A 22589-nucleotide genomic window follows, 5' to 3' on the forward strand; every position below is an offset into this window, starting at 1 on the left:
GATGTAAGTTGGGACCTTCCCGGTAAGTGGGGGGAGAGGAGTTCTGAGAAATATTTTCTAACATATAAAATCACAATTAACATTTCATTGCTATGAAATTTCGTATTTTGTAAAATATTTTTTCTTTTTCATTTAAATTTATTTAAAACTTTTCGGTGCACATAATTCATCCTATATCCTATCCTATCCATCTTTTAATATATATATATATATATATATATATATATATATATATATATATATATATATATATATATATATATATATATATATTATTTTTTAGTTGAAACTGTGTGAAAATTTTTGTTTTTCACATATATATTTGTTATCGTTCGAGCGTTATATTATATAAAAAAAGTATTGATTTAAAAGTATTCTGAATAATAAAATTCCATTTGTTTTAAAAGAACAATTAAATCCAAATTATCTAATTAAAATCCGAACTTAATTAATTGAAATATTTTTGAAGGTTTGCATCTAGATAGTAATAAAGCACATTATTTCAATGTGTTAAAGTTACGATAAAGAAATACGACTGATCGAAAATTTTTTTGCTTACTTTTTCAAGAAAAATATGCCTGAAAGTTTGTTGTCGTTAGAAGCAAAATGTGAAGTAATATTCGTAAATATTCTTTTCGTATTGAACATAAAATATTATATTGATAATTAATAATTTCTTTATTCATCCATATTGCTATTAAGAGGTTGCAGTATTCTTTTTATATTTTTTCAATAATTTTCAATTAAACATCTTTTGACTTTATCAGCTGGGACTTTTCAAAGGGATTTGACTATTTAAGATAATATTAAAATAATATTACAATTTTCTAGGTATCTTACAAATGAATGAGTCATGTTTGTGAAACCATTTCGTTTTTTGATTGTAGTGGATTCGTTTATTGATTAAAAAAAAAATCTCCAACCAGAATACTTATTGTTCTGCAGAACTTTTCGATAGGAAGATGTTTGCCCAGAAAGAATCCGCTCCGTTCAACAATGTGTTTAATAATCGGAACATTAACCTCTTTCTGACATAATTCGTAATCATTCTTTCGTTTCACTATTGTCTTTGTTTCGAGCTATTTTTTTTTCCTTGTCAGCTATGCGAGTAATTTGTTTTTTAATTTTTTGTAATGTTTGTAATGTGTGTTTGTCTTAACCTAAATAATTTTATTTTGTCTTACCGATAATACTGTTCTTTTAAATTAGGAAGAATGTGTAATTTTAAAAGTAAATGTTTTCTATAGGTGTTTTTTTTTTTTTTAAAGATTTGAATTTAAAATTTTGCCGATGTATTACGAATAACTTAATTACTTAGTGTAAGGTTTTGTAAGTCGTTAAATAAAATGACTAGACATCCTGTTTTTGACATACTGTTTTGATTTTTTGTATTACTTTTTAGTAAATAATTCATTAAAAAAGGTTTTAATATCTTTTGAAGAATTCATTCAGATTTACTACACAAAAAATATGGTCATCTTATTATAGTATATAATAAATAGTTCATTATTAACCATATCGTTTAGTTACAAGCTCATAAATACTAATAGCAATGCTCTATTAAAGTATTATTTGAATAAATATCTTTATTCAAGTACTCCTTGGTGAACACTGAGAGACCGCATGGATGTAGTCAAGTGACCAAATATTCCAGAATAAGTTTTTAATTTATTATCCTGACTTGAAAATAAACATCCCCAATATCTAATAAAGATCCGGGCTGATGTTCAGAATATCCGAAAATTTTATCTTAAGTAATTAAAATGTTGAACATATAGTAAAGGTACATGTTAGTTCATGGTACAAAGGTAGTTCCATGGACATGTTAATTCGTAGAATGCAATTCTTAATTTTTTAAACATTATTTTTCAACTATTGTATGGATCTATTTGTCTAACCTATTCACCATCTGAATTGGTCTCGTCTCACTTGAGTGAAATTATACTAAACACTGAATTTCAACATCGAGCCGTGAAGGTGAGTAATACAAATTAGCTCAGTTATATCATAGTATGTCTAATTAAAGGGTCTTTTGTGATGCATACATCCGGCGATTGCATCATTTTTAGGTATTCTAGAATAAAGATAAAAAGGTTTTATCTATAGAGATAGCAGATTGCTTAAAAAAAGTCATTCCTCGATTTAAATACTTTTTTTCTTCAGCAGTTTCGATGTAAATTACAAGAAAAAAATGTTTTACATAAGTTTCAATATTCTTTAAATTCTTATTCAGTGTTTCAGAATTTAGAATTTTGGAAGTAAGAATCAAGAGTTTTAAGCAGATTAGATTTTTAATTAATAAATTAAAAGGATTGATTCGTTCAAATCTGGAAAATTTATTAATAATTTATGTTGTCATTTTATTTGTATTAAATTTGTTATTGGAAAATTTTTAGCTTGTTTAATTCTAGCAAATCCAAACTGAAACAAAAAATAAGAATGAAATTAAAATTCTTTTTTAATAAGGTATTTTCGTAGTCAAAATTCTAATAAAAAATACCTAAATATACATATTTAAAATTATTTGTTGTTAATTTATTCAAATATCTACTTATGTTTGTAAACTTTGAAAATAGACAGATTTCAACTATCTACAAAAAAGAAAGAAAAAGAAGGGGGAGGGGCTCCATATTGAGTGACCTTACAACATTCTGCAAACTGATTTATTCTATTTAATGGTATTCCCATGTTTTATTCTTTAGTAATTGTTAATCATTTATATTTGAAATTTACAAAAAATTCAGTTATCATTAATAGCTTCTGCGTTTAAAATTGTATCATCTAATTTTCTGTTAATATAGCAACTATAATCGAACCAGCAATTCAGTCTGTGCCGTTTGCTATTTCTATCCATTATTTTTACATCTTCATGATATGCAACCTTAGAAAAATTATTTTGGGAACAATACTGGGTGTATTCCCAATCACAATTGAAGCCCTTGTGAAAAGGTCGGATTAGGCACAATCGTTGATCGCTTTATGCTGCTTCTTGACGCACTAGGGAGGCCACTCACTCTCCCCGTTCAAGAGCCCTCGAGTGTTTGACGCACGAGCACCCCCATCTCCCGCCTACTCACAGAGCCCTGTCTACGCAAGAACACCAAAACCGATTTTGAATACCTTTTATCGGAAGATTATTTTCCCTCTGAAACCAGATCATGTGGGATAGAGCAACGATCTTGTACCTTTTCTGTTGAAAAGTGGAGAATAGCTTGAATTTGTTCTTTAAAAAAGTGAATGATTTATTTTCAAGTGCTGAAGTGATTGATTTGAGTTAACGGATTTCCGATAGCAGCAGGAACTAATAGCTTCTTTTTGTGTTCCAGCTGAATTGTGGAAAATGCTGTGAAGTCCTCATTCCAGAGGATGAGTCCTGGTCCGACGCCCGCTCTGTCGGCCCTACGGACCCCCCAGGCGAAATGCCTCACAGTAGGGGGTCGGGCCGATGGAGGATTCCTTCAGTATGTCCAGCTTCTCAACCCTAGGAACAGCATGTCCATTACAAATACTAAAGGATTACTTAATATGCCGGGTCAAAACAACTGCTTCCTCAACAGTGCTGTACAGGTAAGATTTGTTCATATGCTTTCAGTTCATAGATATTGTAAATTTTTAAAAATAGATTTTCATTCAATATCAACTTCCAAAATTTAAAAGAAGCAGTATCATTTTTTATTTATCCTAATGTATTTTAATCGTAAAAAAAAATCGATTTTTGAATTAAACCCATCTTTTTGTGTTTGGTCATTTGCTTATTATAAGTCAAAAGTGTAATGAGATACGTCGAAAAAACTTTTATATGTAGTCATTGTACCAAAACTGCACATCTGTATCAAATATTAAATGGAATCTATTAACAATAAGAGATACATTTTAATTTTTCATAACTATGTTATGAGAGCAAGTAAAACCGCACTATGAAAATAATTATTTCGTTATTGCTGTTGCATTAACTATTATTTTATTATTGCCATTCACATCGAAAACATTACATACAAATATTTATACAATTTATTTGTGTGCTTAGTACTGTGATCACAATTAAAAATGAACTGCGAAGAAAATTAACGATTATAAAACAGGTGTTGTTAAATACATACATTTTTGGATTTTGATAGAGCGAAGAATCATTTATAAGTTCCACTGTTTATCGTCGGAAAGCTTCAAAAATTCCGTACTGAAGGAAAATCAATAACAAAAGTAATTTTAAATACTTTTATAAGAATTCTTTTTTTTTTTTTTTTTTTGTCAGTTGGAAGTATTTAATTGCGTGTCGTCTGGACAAAAATATTTTCGACTACATGCTATAAATGGCAACTTTATGTGAAGTAAATGAAGAAAACATTCCCATTTTTTTTTAAAAAAAACTTTTACCTGTGATGTTTTTAGAATTCTTAATACAAGTACCCTCTAGATTTTCATTTCATTTATGTCGTATCACAACTGGTTGTTTCGGTGGGGGAATTGCTACATTTGCATAGATCCAAAATTTACAGTCGTGCAGGGATCGTCTGTAAGTAATTTACTGCCGAATTTTAATTAAATTGTGCACTTTAATTTAGAAATGTTTCCCATTACATGGAACTTAGGGTGAAAGGAAGATGTTGGTTATTAGGGGTCTTTGACTCCTTTCAGGTTTTTCTGTCTTTCTATTCTTTACTTATTTTCTCTTTTTAAAATTCTGGAAGTGTTTCTCAAGACTCTTTTACGACAGAGAAGAAAAATGGAGTTTTCGTTTATTTTGCTTTTCAAACTAGAATATTTTTTTAGGGAAAGTTTGTATTCCTTCAAGCCCATCTGACTTGCAACTGGTTTTTGTCTTAAAAGGTTGCATAGGAAGGTCTTCTTTATGCATTATTCACATGGCTTTTCATATAAGCTCAGACTTCTGGCGCTAAGCTCGTACTTTCACTTGAAGTTATTGCTCACGAGATGTACGTGATATGTGACGAAAATACTAACTCATTTCTATGTTACCACGTTGAACAAAAATCTTGAAATCTAAGTATTTTTGCACATTTACTGAAATAAGTTATATGATACTTTTATTTTCTGTAAAATATGCTTTTTACTGTGGGAAAACTCGCAGCTCTTTTTCATTTTTTTTACTATTAAAATGTAACTGTTACATATTACTTAGTATTTGTTTTAATAAAATAATCATTGAGTCAAAAGGAATTCAAAATCAGTTAGACTTCTGCGAAATATATAATTAAAGACCACATTTAAAGCTTTTAAAGTGAAAGTGAATATCGGTTGATAGGGATTGTATTCTAACTATTTTTCCATGTAACATGCATTTAACACTTTTTTAAAACGATGGAAGAACATAATAAATTTGATTTTAATAAATAATTAAATATTATTTAACAAATGTACTGAAATCTGTACATTGCTTCTTCATATAATACATTACTTCGAGGGAAACATTATCACTTAACATTTCCATTAATGATAATAATGCAGTGAGACTTTGGCTGTTGTATATATAGCAAAATGAACTAAGATGGTAATTTAAAATGCGAATTCTGCTGTTGTTTTGGGGGTAATAAATTTGATCTGCAATATAAAATAAATTTGCTTTACATTTTTTGAAAATTCAAAAACGCAAGAAAACAGTATAGATACTCTCCAAACTTTAATTAATGATACTCGCCAAAAATTAATTAATGATAACATTTGATAAATTGCAACAAATTGGTTTTATTATCTGATAACGTTTTTTTCAGAATGTGCAATCGTTATGAAGATTTTTTGGAATGATTAAACCTGATAAAAAATATTTCTTTTATTTTTTTCATAGACATATCTGGCATTTTAAAATAAACTGATTCCATAAAATAAAAAAAAAGTTCTTTTATATCTAGGATTCATTTGCATGGTATTAACCATAAATATCTTCCTACACTATTAGCGGATTTATCTTTTGAATAGCGGGTTTTCACACCTACGCTTACGATAACTTTTACGCAAGGGTAACTTATAATTCTTAACATGGCTTTGCGCTTTTAAATTGTCGGATTACAGATTCTCAGTGTCACTCTATTGTACTCAGCAGATTAAAGAATTTATTGATCAATAAGTTAGATTTCAAAGAAGGACAAATTATAATTGTAGACATTTATTGCTTTTAAAAATGGATTGAGCATTTTTTGAAGTATCTTTTTTTTTCCCCTATGTTAAAAAAATAAAATTAGGTCGAATAACTTTTAATAGCTTTCTTATTACATTCTTATAATTTCAAGATTTTAATTATGATGAATTCTAAAAAGGGAAAATGTCTCTCAGTTACAAAGTAAATTTGTTGAGGTTTTGAAATTTATGTGTTTCTTATTTTTTAGTCATTTTTGTGTTTCTTTTCAATTCTATTCAACCTACTAAGTAATTTAAAAAACATTTTTAAAATTCTTCATTTTGTATTTTAAGCCTGTAGGATAAAATGCAGATACAGTTACCCCCCCTTTTTTTAATGTTCTGTTTTTCTGAACTCATTAGAATCGCAATAGAGATGGGGGGGGGGAGAGGAGGTCGTAGGGAGCGCTCAGAACGAAGGGCTTCAGCTATGAATTGAAAGTGAATGTTTAGTGACGCAAATATTGATTTGAATCAAAATTTAAAATATTAAAAGCTAATTTAATCAAATATATCATAATGATTACATGTTAAAGATGCTAGGACGACTTTTGAAAGACGAAACATAATGGAATCGAGAGAAAAAAAAAGTGAGAGTAATTTATATTTTCTTATTTTAATAACGAAGTAGATTCTAAAATTGTATTTTATTCCACTTTGAGAATGATTTTGCCTTTTCTATGAAGTTTCTATGTCAATAAATTTTGATCAGAGTTGAACTATCTGATTAATACGTTGTTCAATGACATCTAAACTGAAGAATTCTAATGATATTTCGCAATATATGAACATTATTCATATATTGCGTTGTCTTTTTGAGCTGTCGGTGCTGCGTCAGAATTGTCTGGAACTGTTTATTAAACTTATCACTAAGAAGTCAGGTATTTTACTGCGCCGCAAAAAAACTGCTACTTACCGCGAATCATGCATCCCCTGTTCCGCGCCCCCGGTATCTGTTCGAAGAGTCGCAGTCATGTTATGCATATGCAATAAGTAATTCTGACGAACCTGAGCAGAACCGTGGATGCGCTTGGCTGATGCTTAACGATTACTTTTCACTTTCTGGAAGTTCTTTATAAAAGCTTTTCTCTGTTTGTCGCTGTTATTATTCTTGTAACATTTTAACCCCAAGCCCTCCATTCTTTTTCCTTTTAGGATCGAAAACGTAAGCATGCGTTTCGAACGAAATTGAAAAAGATCGTTATGGGCGATTTTCATTGGTTTTTGGAAGTGGGTTTTTAAATGAAATGTTTTTCATGAATACAGTTTTGTGTAATAAAATTTGAAGTTAATTTTTTTTCTTCTTTTTCGAATATTTCTATGTAATAATTCTGCCTTTTCCCCCGCTGAATATATATTGATTTTATTTCACATTATCCCCCCCCATCCTTTTTTTTTTTGAGAAGAAAATTGTAAAATAAAATTTCTTGATAGTATTTTCTAGTGACAATTCTTTATTATTTATGATTACTAATTTTTCTAAAAATAATTTTATTGCGCAAGAGAGTAAAATAGCTTATGTATGAAATAAGGTAAATAAATCATATAATTGAATTGTCATTCTTAGTGGTATTGAATTTCAAACATCCTTCAAAAGAAAATTTTATCCAAGGTTAAACCTACAATGCATCCTGTAGTCATGGGGCTACACGTTTTTATTTCCAGTTGTGAGCTTCGCACGACTGTTCTAAAGAGAAATAATGAGTGTATCGAAATTCTCTTTTAAATGCTATTTTGGCTGTAGAAAAGGCCGATATATGGGAATATCTATACTAGAATTAGATTTAAAACTGGGAACTTGGAAAAATACTAAGATGGCTGTTGTATGAATAGTTTTACCATTAAAAATACTATCAAAATATTTTTCTTTTTTGCATTGTAAAAAATATATTGATAAAAAGGAACTTTTATATTTATTGTAGAATTATTATAATGCGATTTCTGTTATTGGGATATAGTTTAATTCGTAATGTAACCATTTGACACATTTAAAAAGAATTCAAGAAAGAACTAATTAAAATTATTTTTAAACATTTTCCTCTATTTATATGTAGCTATTCAAAGCACATTCATTTCTTTTGTTAAAAAATAATAATAATAAAATAAAAAGTCGTGCATTCTAAGAGTTAAATATAAATGATTGGTTCCAATTACTTTCATTTTTCAGTGGTGTTGGATACATAGCATGATTTTCTGCACTTAGTTGCCAATAGTGATATTAGAAAATATGAATGGCGCTCTAAGACATTTTTTGTTTGTTTACATAATTATCTCTAAAAGGCGTCATAAAACGCATAAAAATTTTGTTCGCCTTGGTAACTAGTCCATCTACACCTTCTCGCTTCTTTGTCTGTTACCATATCACTTCCCCTATAAATGAATTTCGAAACCCTCAATATCTGCATCTTTAAGAATGATTTATGCGGAACTTCTTTTAATATAAACTACTATCAAGTTACACAAGTTTCGCTTTATCTTCTTTCTGTTTTAAATTCATGTAGTTATTATTTTGTTTTGGGAACATCATCTCTCATTTTATTCACAGCTCGCCTTGTGTTAACTGCTCGTTTTTGATTTTTCTTCGCCATGCGACTACAAGTTTCTAAATGCAAAACTGGAGCAAGATTAGTTGAAGGTGAACAAGGTTGAGTGTCGTAAAACACGTCTGTCAGTACGGACGAAATAAATATGATGATGACAAATAATAAGATTAATTTTTACCGCACATAGTAATTTGCTTATAGACGAATATTCCTAATTTCTGTTTTTTTCCTCTCTTCCCTGCTTTCAATTAATTAAGTTTCCTTTTAAATCCTGTTTCTTCTTTGAAGTCAAAATTACCAATTGTTCATTTTTAGGTTAATGAAATGAAACTTGTAGTGTCATAAGAAGAATAACTGTCTGGTGGTGTGCATATTGTATAAATAAGTTCAAGGTAAAAAATATTTGATTTAAAGAATTGCATATGCAAAATTCGATATCTTGCAATACATTTTCAAATTGGTTCCAGAAGTATTTGTAATAATAATTTAATATTGAAATCGGAAACTACGTTATAAATTTTGAAAAATTTATTCTTTGAACATTTCTTAGATTCAATTGAAGTTGAAGTTGAGTCTTGTCAAAATTAATTAGAAAATTTTTTTCTTCATATCTGTACATAATTTAAAATAGTTTTTCAAGCCCCCCCCCTTACAACTGTATGCTTACGCTTATATTTTACACCGCTACTCGAAAATAAATTGATTTTAAAAGGCATAAAATAAAATTCTAAACTGGATCACGCTTAAATGCAGTATAGACATAAAATCAGAGACCTTCAAAGAATAGAAACTAGACCCGAATTTATAAATGTAATATTATATAAAGCTATCCGAATTTATAAATGCAATTAAATTGCTTTTAATAACTCTTTATTTCTAATATTCATTTTAAAAACTAAATTCAGACTGACTATTGAAAATAAAATTTATCTCTAGATCATAATTTGAAATTTTTTTGTTTATCAATAAATTTTATTATTATGGGAAAGTAATTGTATGGGAAAATTGCAATTTATTACACCATGAATTAGTAAATAATTAGGTGTTTAAAAAATGTACAGAAATATAAATAGTATTAGAAATTTAATGCATTTTTCTTTAGATTAATTTTGTAACTTTGTTAGCGATGTATAGGAAGTACTTTTGTCGCGAATCGGCGGTCACACTCGTCTGTCCGTCCAACCGACCGGTTTTTAATTGACGAATGGCCGAGTCGTTTTCGAGTCGCTGCATCATCAAGAAAGGGTCAGCGACACTTGGCTACCTTTTAATGTCATCATTAGACCTGCAGTGTAGTTCCGTGCATTCAGGAGTTTCGCTAAAACAACGCTTCTGAAGCGAACAAAAATTTAAAGGAAGAATTTTTAAAATTAAAATAAAACTTTTATATAATTATCATTTGTATACAATTTTTCGATTGCAGTTTGTGTATTATAACTCGATATTTAAGCATCGTAATATTTTAATTTAAAAATGACATTAGATATTCAAAATATTGCTTTCTTGCAGTTTCATTTTTTTCCCTTAAAAAATATTTTGGTTATTTTCTTATTTATTTAATATTGACTTCCAGTTCATTAAAACAAATCGGTATTCAGATGAAAATATTCATGTATATAATTAGAAAGAAATAATTTTCTTCAAATCTTGAGATTTGTGCAATTTTTATACTCTTAATCTAAACAGAATAAAATGAGATATTTTAAAATCGCTATAAAATGTAGATAATATTAATGCTGTACATAATATTAATAATTTACTTTAACACGAATCATACAAATTTATTTATTAATTTTTCTGTAATTATTTGCAATTTAATAAGCAATATTTAGGTATTAAATTTTACTATTTAATTATCTAAATTGAAATTTATATATAACGAATATTCTGTTTGATACAATATTGGAAATTACAAAATTCAGTTCTAATTTCTGTTATTTAAAACCTATCTTAAATGTGTAATAAGTATAATGGGAAATGAAACGTTGCAATAATGTATATGAAATTTGAATTTATTTATTCCTGTTCTTTATATTGTAAATTTTCTAGAAACGTCTAGAATTATCTAAAAAAAAAATGCAACAGTTACAGATTAATTTTTATAAATATATTTCGTGTTACAAAAAATATCGTCTATTTGTCATTTCATTTGAAATTAAACAAAATTCTATAAGTAGCCTTTTAAAATTAATTAATTTTTATTTATTAACATATTTTACTACTGTAAAATTACACCGAATTTTTGTAATTGTTTTAATTAAACATTTTCCATTTTAAGATTAAGCATAAATAAAAGCTAGTTTAAAATATTGTGAAATTGTTGAAAGTTTTTTCTGGTTGTAGAATAAATTATGACGAGAATAGGATTTTAGCGGAAGCTAATTTGAAGGTTACTTTTGTTTATTGTCCTGCTCACAGGTAGGCATTATTCCGGTTGTATTAGCTCTGAACTGTAGTGAAAGTGGGTCAAATAACTTTTTCATCCATGTTTTATTTCACTGTTTAAAATGGGCAGTATATGTGTATAGAAAATTACATTTTGATTGATAGACATCGATAATTTAAGAACTCATGAAATTTGACTTATGACAAATGCTTTAATTGTAGATTTCTAATGGAGTATTTTAGCCAGCATATCACGGGGTATCGATGGAATATCCCTTTATGTAGGCGATTGCTCTTAGATTAAAAAGTAGATCGAAAATAACTCCGGCAAGTTAACAACTTTAACCTTCCCAATATGAAAACCTTCATTTGAAGTTTTTTTCCTTTATTTTTCACCTTGTTTGTTAATACGATGTATATATATATATATATATATATATATATATATATATATATATATATATATATATATTGTTGTCATTTTGCGGATTGCTTCGAACTGGAATCTCGCATCATCGAACAATCACCCCCCCCACACACACACACACTCCCTCGATGACCTGCATGCAACTTTTTGTATACAAATGTTAAATTGTTAGATTTATAAACTAGTTGTAAGCGCTCATTATCTCTGTAGCAGAATAAAACACGATACATAGAGTCTAACAATATATATTTTATGACTCTCTACAGACTTCATATGAAGTGACTAGGAATCCAGATGGATCGAAATTCTATCCATTTGGGCATGGGACTTTCGAAATCTTGATTAGATTTAAAGTTTAACTAAGTAATTTATGATGTGCAATGTAATTTCAGTTCATAAGTGTTATTTCAAAGTTTTAGCAAAGTACTTTTCGCTTGAGGATGGAATTAAGTTTTTGATCTGTTGTTAGCTTTAATATGCGATATTAATTGGAAAGAAAAAGGAAAAAAAGAAAAAGAATAAATTTCATAATTTCTGTATTGCTGCGAATAAAATTTAGATTCTTACTTTCTAGGTAAATATTTTATGGGCATTCTATTTAAATTCTTCCCTTCTAGATGAATATTTTATTGATATTCTTTGGTCAGACCGATACTATTTCCATGTAATTTTTAGATAATTTCAATCTAACTTATTTATCACTTTATATTAGAGAGTCATGAATCAACATCTCAAATTTATTCAAGCATCCGATTATCTGAAGTTTACAGAAAGCTATTTAATAAGCTATGTAAAAAGAGTGAATACATAAAGAATATAAATTGCCCACATTATGCTTTTGTAAAGAATAGAAAATGAATTCTAATTTTTCATATTATTGTTATTTTCGGGATGGGAGCAAAGGAGGATTCATGCTTATAGAAAGTGTTATCTTTTAAACTGTATTCTGTTTTCAAAATAAATCGACTAATTAATTGAAAATGAAATGATTCTCCTATTCAGCGGCAGTAAATTGTGGATTATAAATGTGAAGACACTCAATCAACAGCCATTTTTCTGAAGAATGTATTTGTGGTGAGAGGTTTGTCCTAAACCAGTATTTTAGTATATCTGCTAATTGAATAAATTTTTAAAAAATCTATGTAATATTATATAAATAGTAATTTCTCTTTATCTTAAATTCAGATTCTTTAACTGAGGTTGTAGTTTTTCATATTTCTGGAGAAATGATTATAAGATTTTTGCATGTTCCCTAACAAGTTTAGAAAAAGAAAAGAATTAATTCTTCGTCACATGAGGGGGCCTTTTGCTTTTGTTAATACTAAGATATTTTAAAGAGGGACGGAGGGAGGGTGAAGAGAAGGCTTCTTGAAAGATACTGATAAAAATCTTTTCTTTTAATTGCCTGCAGCGGTGTCACTACAAAATGTTCCCAGTGCTTTGTTTTCGCTGTCTTTCGACGCCGGAAACGGGGTTCATTACAGTGGACACGGTCGACCGACTGACTCCCCGTCCCCTTTTGAATTGCTTTTTCACTCTCCATTCTCTTAATCTCACGATAGTACTCTAAGTCGCCTGGGGCCATAATCATGCAATGAGTTTAATTGTTGAGATTCGTGGGCCTCCACTCCCGATTGCGTGTTTTTCGCGATGTCTGGCCTCGACCGTTTTATCTAGTTTTCTTTAATTTCCTTTGTACGCTTAAATCAGCTTACTGCACCCTCTCATGAAAAAAACATGTGCTGTTCTCGGAACTCTTTAAGATGAGTAAATGTGTGGTTTCTAGTTTATTTGAATATGTTTGTAAGTGTTGTTTTGTTCAGTTTTTCATCAATTCATTTTTTAAAAATCTTGTTTTAAGAAAGGATATCGTCTTTTCTTTCATTGATTTAAACAAATATTTTTACATTAAATGACAAGAAGTTGTGTAGTTTCTTAATGGGTACACGCTTTGCAAGTATATAAGATTCAAAGCAAATTGGAAAATATAACTGAAAACTTTCTCTTTTCATTGAAACATAGTTGTTCATGCTGAACATTCCAGTGCAATTTTAGCCAAGTTCAATCCAAAACAGTCTAGAGCCGATGCTGAGACACATTTTAAACCTGCATGAATGATGATTGTTTCAGATTTACTGAGAATGAGACCTTTGTTTATTACAATATTAAACGCGTTTATTACTTTTCAGTTTAACAACAATAAATTTCTTAACCTTTTCTTCAGCACGCCATTTTAACTGTTATTCGTAGATTGTCCTTGCAAAATAAAAATATTTTAATTTCAAAGCTAACATATAGCAAAATTCCATCTTCTCGGACTACTTAATTTAATTATCTTCTTTATTCCCTGTTCAAAACTTCAGCTTCCATAAACTATTATGACGATTTCGGTTAGAAGATAGAAAGTTCTTCATTTTCTGTATTATTTATTGAAAAGAAATCGTCATCAATTAGTAGCAAAATAACATATATAATCTGTTTCATTTTATTTCGTCTTGAAAATTATTATTAGATTTCCGTGATTCGAAGTGTGAAAACTTTTTAAATTTCTTCGCTTTCGGCTGTATGTATTGTATTTTATCACTTGCAGTCCTAAAAAATTCAGAAAAAAAAAGCTCTCCCTCCTACCGGGGTTTGGTGTGGTGTTTCTAATCGCTTTCCCTGGCATTCCCTCACTTTGCGTGTCAACACTCCGTGCCACCCCGTGCATTCCTTCGAATGGGAGATGGATCAAAGTGCCACCTCTCGACCTCGGAGGGGAGTTGCGGTATTTTTCCCCGAAAAAATTTTTATGGCCCGAGCTTGTCCCCCCTCATTTTCTTCCAGGGGAGACGTTGGCGTTTTCTTTCTTATTTTTCTGAAAGGGCCATCTGTTCTCCTTCACTAGTTCAGTTTTTGAACCCTTCTTCGTCCCCTAATAGAGCGGCGTATTCTGTATCAACCGCTCAAGGAACTGTAAATGGACCTTGTCGAGTGATACGTTTATCCTACTTGTTGAATAAATAACGTCCCGCAGACATCTCCAAGGTCTGACTTTATAACTTCCATTTCCCGTGAGGGTGGTTTTGAAGGTTTCCTTCCCTCTTTCACTAAATAACTCTTGAGAGTTCTTCATTGATGGCGTTGCTCTTACCAGATGATATTTGATTCTCCTTTTATTGGCCATTTATGTCCTCTGGGGGAAAAAAATTCCTTTGTACTTTTATTATCACCCATCTCTGAAATTTATTTATGCTATGTGTATTGATAATGCTAGAAATGTATGAATTTTTTTGGGAGGACATTTAAAGGTTAATATTTTTTTCATTTAAATGTTAATCGATTTCGTAAATTCTTGAATATCATTTGCAGAATTTTCATATAATTGAATGAATATTTTCAAAATTTGCACAAAATTGGATCTTTATCTGTACACAAAATACACCTAAATCTCCGATTCCGCCTGAGGTTAAAAAAAAAAAAAAAATCCAAGATCGATGTTAATATGCCAAAAACTGGAATGTGAATTCTTTCATTTAGAATCACTATTCCCTAAATTTTATTTTTATCCGTGGCTAATATGTCTTACCCGTCTTAAAATATTTGAAACTGCATGTACACTGAGCAAAATATTATTGAAAATATTATACTATTTGTTATTTGATTGAAAGAAGGAACAAATATCAACGATTACTAATATATTTTACCATCGATTTTATATCAAAATTCAAGTTAGAGCCGAATGAAATATTTTGGTTTCAAATCCATTTCGAAAATTGGGTTGACCGATATCTAGTAGTTTGTGTGTTTTGAATGTACGAATAAGATGTCGTATTATTTTAAATTGCTTTAAAAATTTCATTTGAAATTTATTTCAGACGTTTGTTCTGTTTAAGAAACTACCTTGTCATTCTATTAATCGCTCAATTTCATTTTCACTCATTGTTTTCCTCCTCCTTCATTTAAGATTTCACACACATCTATAATAAAGACGATCGACGGTAACTATTATCGAGACGTGATGGGAAATGCAATATCATCTGCGAAAAATATCCTAAACGAGACGCGTGCCCGACGCAATGCCCATTGTTTAAGCCATAAGAAGGAGTTTGTCCGAGCATAACGCCATTCTCTGGAAGATAAGTTAATGTTCTTAAAAATAAGGTATAAGTCTTTAATTCGGCACGCTCTGCCGAGAACGACATCCGGTGTTGGAAATTTTGTCTTGGAAGAAAACCGATTGTGGTGATAATGTGTCGTTTTTCTCCTAAGTGCCATTGATGTCCAGGCGATGTCGATTTTAATCTAATGTAAAAATCGTTTGAGGCTCAGAACTTTTTTCTGTTTGTGTAGGAGCTTGCCTCGTGCCGTGCATCACGCCATTGCCAATTACCGACGGGGTCTTTATTAAACACACCGGTACTCTTATTTGTTTTTACATTGGAACTATCTATTGTTCATCCTTCCAATACTTTTTTTTTCTTTCTGATGTCGATTCTGCCAAATGGAAATTCATCCAGTATCTAGAAGCAGCCTGTAGTACAACGGTTTATGTCAGATAAAAGCTGCAAATTTTGAGGAATATTAGCCGGTACTATTTTCATTGATTTCTGCTGTTTAAAAATTACAGCATTTTGTTCTAAAGAATTTTGAAATATTAATCTTTTTTTAAATATGATAGAAAAATCTTTAATTCTGTTTTAAGATTGTCTAAGCGAGAATCTATTGGAGATGTATATAATCAATTGCATGAAATTGTTAATAAATGATTTTGTTCTTAAAAATTAAATCAATTGAATTTCCTCAATTTATTTCAGGTTTTGTGGCATTTAGACATTTTTCGTAGAAGCTTTAGAGAGCTTAATGGGCATGCTTGTATGGAAGATTCATGCATATTCTGTGCTTTAAAAGTAAGTCGAGGATAATTTTTTTTTCATATATTTGTTATTTATAATTATTTATTTGTATTTAGCGATGTTATTGCCATTTAATTAAAAATTACCTTTTGGGGTTAAAATGTTGATTTAATATTTTTTTAGGAATTATTTGCGCAGTTCCAATACAGCCAAGAATCAGCCCTTCCACCTGATGCATTGCGTCGTGCATTAGCCGAAACTTTTTGTGATCAGAGAAGATTTCAATTAGGATTCATGGACGATGCAGCTGAATGCTTTGTGAGTATCTTTTCTCGTTTGCTGTGATGAAAATACAATACCTTTATGTGAGTCTTATTTATTCCTGGTATCTGCATCAAATAAAATTGTTGGTTAAAAAATGCATGTGCAAGAAGTTATCCTAGAAAAAACTTCCTTTGCATGTATATAATATTTTAATAATTTTGGATTTTAAGTATCTATGATAGAAATGCTTTTCTTTGATGTTTATGTTGTGAATTAATTTTTAAACCATTCCTTTTGATCGAATTATAGGAAAACATTTTAATGAGGATTCATTTCCATATTGCTAATAATGAATCAGAAGATATGTGCAGTGCTGCACATTGCATACCCCACCAAAAATTTGCTATGACATTAGTTGAACAAGTAAGTTTGTCTGTTGTCTCATGAGATTATTACTTATGGGGAATAGAATTTCTCTTGTCATTTATTATTTTGGATACATTTTATTGGATTTATTTTAATGAATGGATTTTTGAGTAACAATTTGATTTTTGTTTTTTTTAGACCGTGTGCCACGCATGCGGAGCTACTTCTGAACCTTTGCCCTTCACACAGATGGTTCATTATGTACCTTCCTCAGCACTTTGGTATTTTTTTTTTAATTTTTTTTTTTGACTTATTAGGACATTTTGCAATCAATTTTTAAAAGTTTCATTTGAATTTTTTTCCCCCTTAAAAGTTCCATTTGCTACCAGTTTTATTTCACAAAGATGCTTCATAACTTTTTAGATTTTGACTTAAAAAATTCTTTTGAAGTTTTGTTTAAGCATTATTAATTAAATTGAAGCTTATATATGATGACTCATTAATTTACCATTATTCTATTTTTTTAATTTATGAAGCTGTAAAAGTAATTTATTAAAATAATTTGGAAATGGAAATTTGTATTTCATCAAAATGTGGTATTTGGTTTTTAAATATTAACAGAGTTTTTATTTATATTAATAATTTTTAATCCTTTTTTTTTGTATATTAATGTATTAAAATTATCCCTTAGCTCTCAGGCAAAGTTGATGAAGGAAAAAAATGAACCTATGCCAAATTTTAGTGAATTACTTAAGAGAGCAGGTGGACTTGGAGATCTGAGAGATTGTCCGGTATGACATTTTAAATTTATCATTTATAGTATGTTTTAGATTTAGTTGAATGAAGAGCTGCATTTTTCAGAATCTAATATACCTGTGATGTAAAGCAAATGATGGAATATTCAAACTAAATGTTTTCATTCTTTTTTAGAGTTCATGTGGTGCTGTTATTCAGATTAGAAAAACACTCATGAATCGACCAGAAATAGGTATGATTTCTCAATCTATATTTGTTTTTAATCAAATTGTTGAAGCATGTATGATAAATTTAAAATTATATGTCTAATTATAGTTCATGAAAAAGTTTTTTTCTCCTTATTTTTTTCCCCTCCTAATTTCTTATTTTTGCTTTTCATAAACAGTAAGTGTTGGACTTGTTTGGGATTCTGAACGCCCAACCATTGATCATATTATGGATGTTTTCAAGACTATTGGAATGTCTCTTAAACTTCAAGATGTAAGCAATATTTTATTATTTAAGATATTTTTCACATTTATTTTCTTTGCATTTCATTGCCACTGAATGCTTGTGTCTTATTTACTTCTTAATTCTCATTTGTCTGAAGTATTTTGAATTTTTATTTTCATTTATTATGAATATTGTATAATTTTTATTTATTAAATTTTTCAGTAATGGCTAGATGTGTATTTTCAATCAAGTAAATGATAATAATAATACTTTTTTGTGAAAGTGTTTTAATTTGAACATTTACATTTATAATCAGTAAAAACTATGAACTCAGTAATTTAATAAATAAATTTTTGAATTATTACTTTAATTTGCATTTCCTGCATAATGATGCAAGCTTTTTATGAATCAGAAGAGAACATTAAGTTCATTTGTGCTATGATAACTAATATATTATGATCCTCATAGCTAGTATATTATCCATTCATTGTAATATACTACCATTTTCTACAACAGATGTCATTTAATTAATTGGTGCATTATTTTTTAGGTATTTCATTCTGTTGTTGACAGTCGATGGGCAGCCTCTGCAACTCATCAGCTTGTGGGAATAGTGACATATTATGGGAAACATTATTCAACTTTTTTCTTTCATACGAAATTAAGAGTGTGGATATATTTTGATGATGCTGCAGTTCGAGAAGTGAGTGAGAATATTTTATTTCTTATATTTGATTTTAACTTGAATTTCTACTTCTCATATACAATTATACAACATTTATAACCTGATGTTAATAATAAAATTCCAGTTGCTAATAATTAAAAAAATAAGCAAGAAAACACCTACATAAATATGTGCAGTAGATTTTAAAAAAATTCTTCGGTTAAAATACTAATTGCTAGTAATAACAAAAATAAGCAAGAAAACACATAAATATGTTGTAGTTAAAAAGAAAAATTCTTCATTTAGAATATCTAGAACTTTTTTAGGAAATAACTTGATGTGACATATTCTCTAAAGAATTTTTACTTCAGCATTACTTTATTAGCAAAATTTACTTGTCTTATTCTATTTTTATATACTAAATATTGCAATGAATTTTCTGTTAACATTTTGAAATTAAAACCTGTTAACTTTAATTAAATTTTTAATGTTAAGAAGTCAAAATTTGAATAATCATCTACTTTTTAAAAAGTTTTTTTATTTAATATTGCTTATCAATGACATATTTCATTACTGAAGGGTTTGATACTGTTGAGAATTATTAATATATTTGCTAAATGATAGAAATACTTTAGTTGGCCTCTGACAATTTTATTGAGATCTTATTTAGTGGTAGGGGAAGGATTATATTTAAACGATCATATTTGTAAGAAATATTTAAATTTTATTTTGTTTATTTTTTGATAATAGTAATTAAAATTTTTTTTAAAATATAGATTGGACCTAAATGGGAGCAAGTGGTTGAGAAATGTTGCAAAGGACATTTCCAACCTTTGTTATTACTTTATGCCAATCCTCATGGAACACCAGTAAACACTTCTACTGCTCCAAGATTAGTAACTGTTGTTCCAGGACACAAGAAGAATTTAAATGGTAAAAAGGATTTTTATTATCTTGATATTGCATTTGTAACATTTTATATAATCCTGATGCAAATTTTATTAATGTATCCATACATACAAATTTTTTAATTCTAATTTTTTCTTATAATTAAAAATGTTGAAAATTAATTCTTTTTTTTTTTTTACTGATTTTGTATTGCTTAAATCTAATTTAAATTCTTTCATTTTTAGCTCAAGAATCTTGTGGTTTAAGTCTAGGACATGATAAACATTCTAGGATGGGTCAGCATCAGACAACAGGCAATCAGAGGCGAGCATTAACTCCTAATCCAGAAGTGTCAAGTGATATGAATACAAATATGCAACCTCGTAGAGCTGTTACACCAAGTGGGGATCTTACTTGGTGGGATGAAAATTTAAAAGAACAGGACAATGCACCTGCTGCCAAGAGTTCTCAAAGCAAAGATGGTTCTACCTCTCAGAGTTTTGGTAGCTATGTAAATGAAGTATATCAGAAGTTGCATTGTGTTCTTAGAAATCCTGATCACAGTTTTTTGCCAAATACTAATACTGGAGACAGTGCTTTGTCTTGGAAAAGCCGTTTAGCTGCAAGGCTTTCAGTACCAAACTGTTCTTTTAATATATCTAAAACAAACAGCAGTTCTGATGATAATGGACATTTAACTTCTGTAGGTGATATCCTACAGTCTGCATCAAAAACAGCCATGCCTGAAAATGCATTCCATGGCCAAGCTAATTCAAATTTGCAAACTTTGGATTCACCTGAACATTCTATTGATGGTACTTACATTAGTCGACAAACAGTGGAAAACATTCTTCAGTTGCAAAAACTTCAACGACAGAGGTCAATGAATAGTAAGATTGGGAATCCAATTGCTGGACAAAGGAACAGCAGCAGCAGCTTGGAGTCTTTGGACAATGTATTTTCATTGAGAGACAAAGGTCTGCCAAGTCATCTGAAATTTGATATTCCAGATGCTGCAAATGTTGCTAGAAGGAGGGACTCTGGGAACTGGAGTGGGGATCGAAATAGTGCCAGCTCATCCAGTACAACTTCATTGGATAATCCCTACTTTTATGTGGTGGGAAACAAAAAGTAATTATACTCGTCATTCTATACATGAATAGGATGTTTAATTTGTGTTCATATTTTATTTTTATTTTTTCCCTTTATAATATGTTTGGCAATATATTTTTCACACACACATGCGAGTGTTGTTCAAAAGCTGTAATTAAAATTAGGTCTTTCTTTCTCTTGTAAGCAAATTAAAAATAACTTGCCAAATTTCACTTCAATTTCAAAATAGAATTATTTTGCTAATTAATCAGATTTCTAATATCCACTGTGAAAAGGTGAAAATCTCTGAAATAATTTTTAAATTTTGTTATCATTTTCGTATATGTATATTTTTTAAATTTACTTTTTTATTATTTTAATCGCTTAATGTTTTCTAATATAGCATTTTTGAAATATATATACAAAAAAAAAAAAAAAAAATCCTTCCTACTATCTTAATTTCGTGTAATTGTCGGACTAAAATATTTCAAAAATAAGGAAAGATATAAATATTACATTTGTCTTCAAAATTAACCTTAGAACTGAATTATATTCATTTGATTAAATTCTAATGTTGCTGTTTTTTATATAGATTCCCAGCTGGTGTAAGAAATAGCCGACCTGGAGAAGCACCATTTTTGACAGATCCTGGGTATGACTCATTTTCACTCTCCAGTTCAGATAGTTACCCATCTGCTATCAACAATTCTCCTGGTAAACTTGATTCCAGACTCGGACAGATACCAGAAAATGTTCAAACAGCCTTTGTACCTTATGACATATCTCAGTTGCAGTATTGCCTTAAAGATTTGAAGTCCAATGAGCATTTTCCTTTTGGTGAGTTACTTTAAAAAGATTTTTTTTTTTTTTTTTTTTTTTTACAAATTAATATAACTACTAAGGTTTGAGGAGATAGTTTAATTTTTAAAACTTTGTTTTGATTGATATATTCTGTTAAGTGCTTATTTTATTGATTGAAAAAAAAAATTGAAAGCTGTATTATATATTTTTTAAAAAGTTTTGTTGAAAAGTATATTTTCAATTTCAAAATGGAATTTCAATTAGAAGATAAATGTAAAATTTTAATTTGGTATATTATTTTTATTCTCAATTAAATCATTTGTTTCCAATATTTTTCAGGCTTTAAAGATGAATGTGATAAACTATGTGCTGAAGCAGATATATTTGTTGCCAAATCAATTGAACGAGAAAATGTTGGTGATATATCAATGGCTGCTCTTCTTAGTGATACTGCTGCAGGTATGTCTATATGATAAACATTTTATTAAACAAAAGAAAAATTAATGCATTTGTTTTTAGCATTAATGTTTATTTGTATAATTTTCTGTAGCTCGTGATTCCCCCCCCCCCCCCGTATAACTAAAAATATCACATATCAAAATAACTCTTAACGTTAATTATGATCTATGGTAGTTTTATTTTTATAAATAGGATACTGATTATTACAAGTTTATTGCTGTTACCATACTTACTTAAAATCATTTGCAAAGTATATGTTATAAATCAATTTTACCAAAATCATGCTAGATTTCAATCTAAATTTAGAAAGAAAATTTAATTATGAGTTACAACTCCAAGAGGGGTCACATTGGTAAAATGTTGTCAAAAGTTAATTAATATTGTCTCTTCTTTGAGAATTCAGTATTTGAATAGAAGACTACATAGTAAGAAAATATTTTTAATAAAGAATATTTTTTATGAAATGTTTTTAACTGTTTACAATTTGAATTTATTTCATGAATTAATAATTTATGCCTTTTATTATTTTTTTAATTTCAATGATT

At 29.1% G+C, this 22589-nt stretch overlaps 1 protein-coding gene across 4 annotated transcripts in view; it reads left to right on the top strand.

Moving 5' to 3' along the window:
- The window catches only part of LOC129963377 (uncharacterized), a 74632-nt gene that overhangs the window by 47089 nt on the left and 4954 nt on the right, over window positions 1-22589 (top strand). For 3 of the 4 annotated variants that reach the window (XM_056077724.1, XM_056077733.1, XM_056077717.1), the window contains exons 2-14: window positions 3327-3567; window positions 16284-16376; window positions 16506-16640; window positions 16896-17009; window positions 17151-17233; window positions 17644-17743; window positions 17883-17940; window positions 18094-18188; window positions 18691-18843; window positions 19581-19737; window positions 19938-20823; window positions 21377-21621; window positions 21925-22044. In XM_056077724.1, coding sequence (XP_055933699.1) covers window positions 3367-3567; window positions 16284-16376; window positions 16506-16640; window positions 16896-17009; window positions 17151-17233; window positions 17644-17743; window positions 17883-17940; window positions 18094-18188; window positions 18691-18843; window positions 19581-19737; window positions 19938-20823; window positions 21377-21621; window positions 21925-22044 — 2440 coding nt within the window. In that variant the 5' untranslated portion in view covers window positions 3327-3366. Of the gene's footprint in view, window positions 1-3021; window positions 3234-3326; window positions 3568-16283; window positions 16377-16505; window positions 16641-16895; window positions 17010-17150; window positions 17234-17643; window positions 17744-17882; window positions 17941-18093; window positions 18189-18690; window positions 18844-19580; window positions 19738-19937; window positions 20824-21376; window positions 21622-21924; window positions 22045-22589 lie in introns of those variants that run through there. The other variant, XM_056077742.1, reaches the window with a different exon arrangement.

Source organism: Argiope bruennichi, chromosome 1 (genome assembly GCF_947563725.1).
Source record: "Argiope bruennichi chromosome 1, qqArgBrue1.1, whole genome shotgun sequence".
NCBI classification, from domain to species: domain Eukaryota; kingdom Metazoa; phylum Arthropoda; class Arachnida; order Araneae; family Araneidae; genus Argiope; species Argiope bruennichi.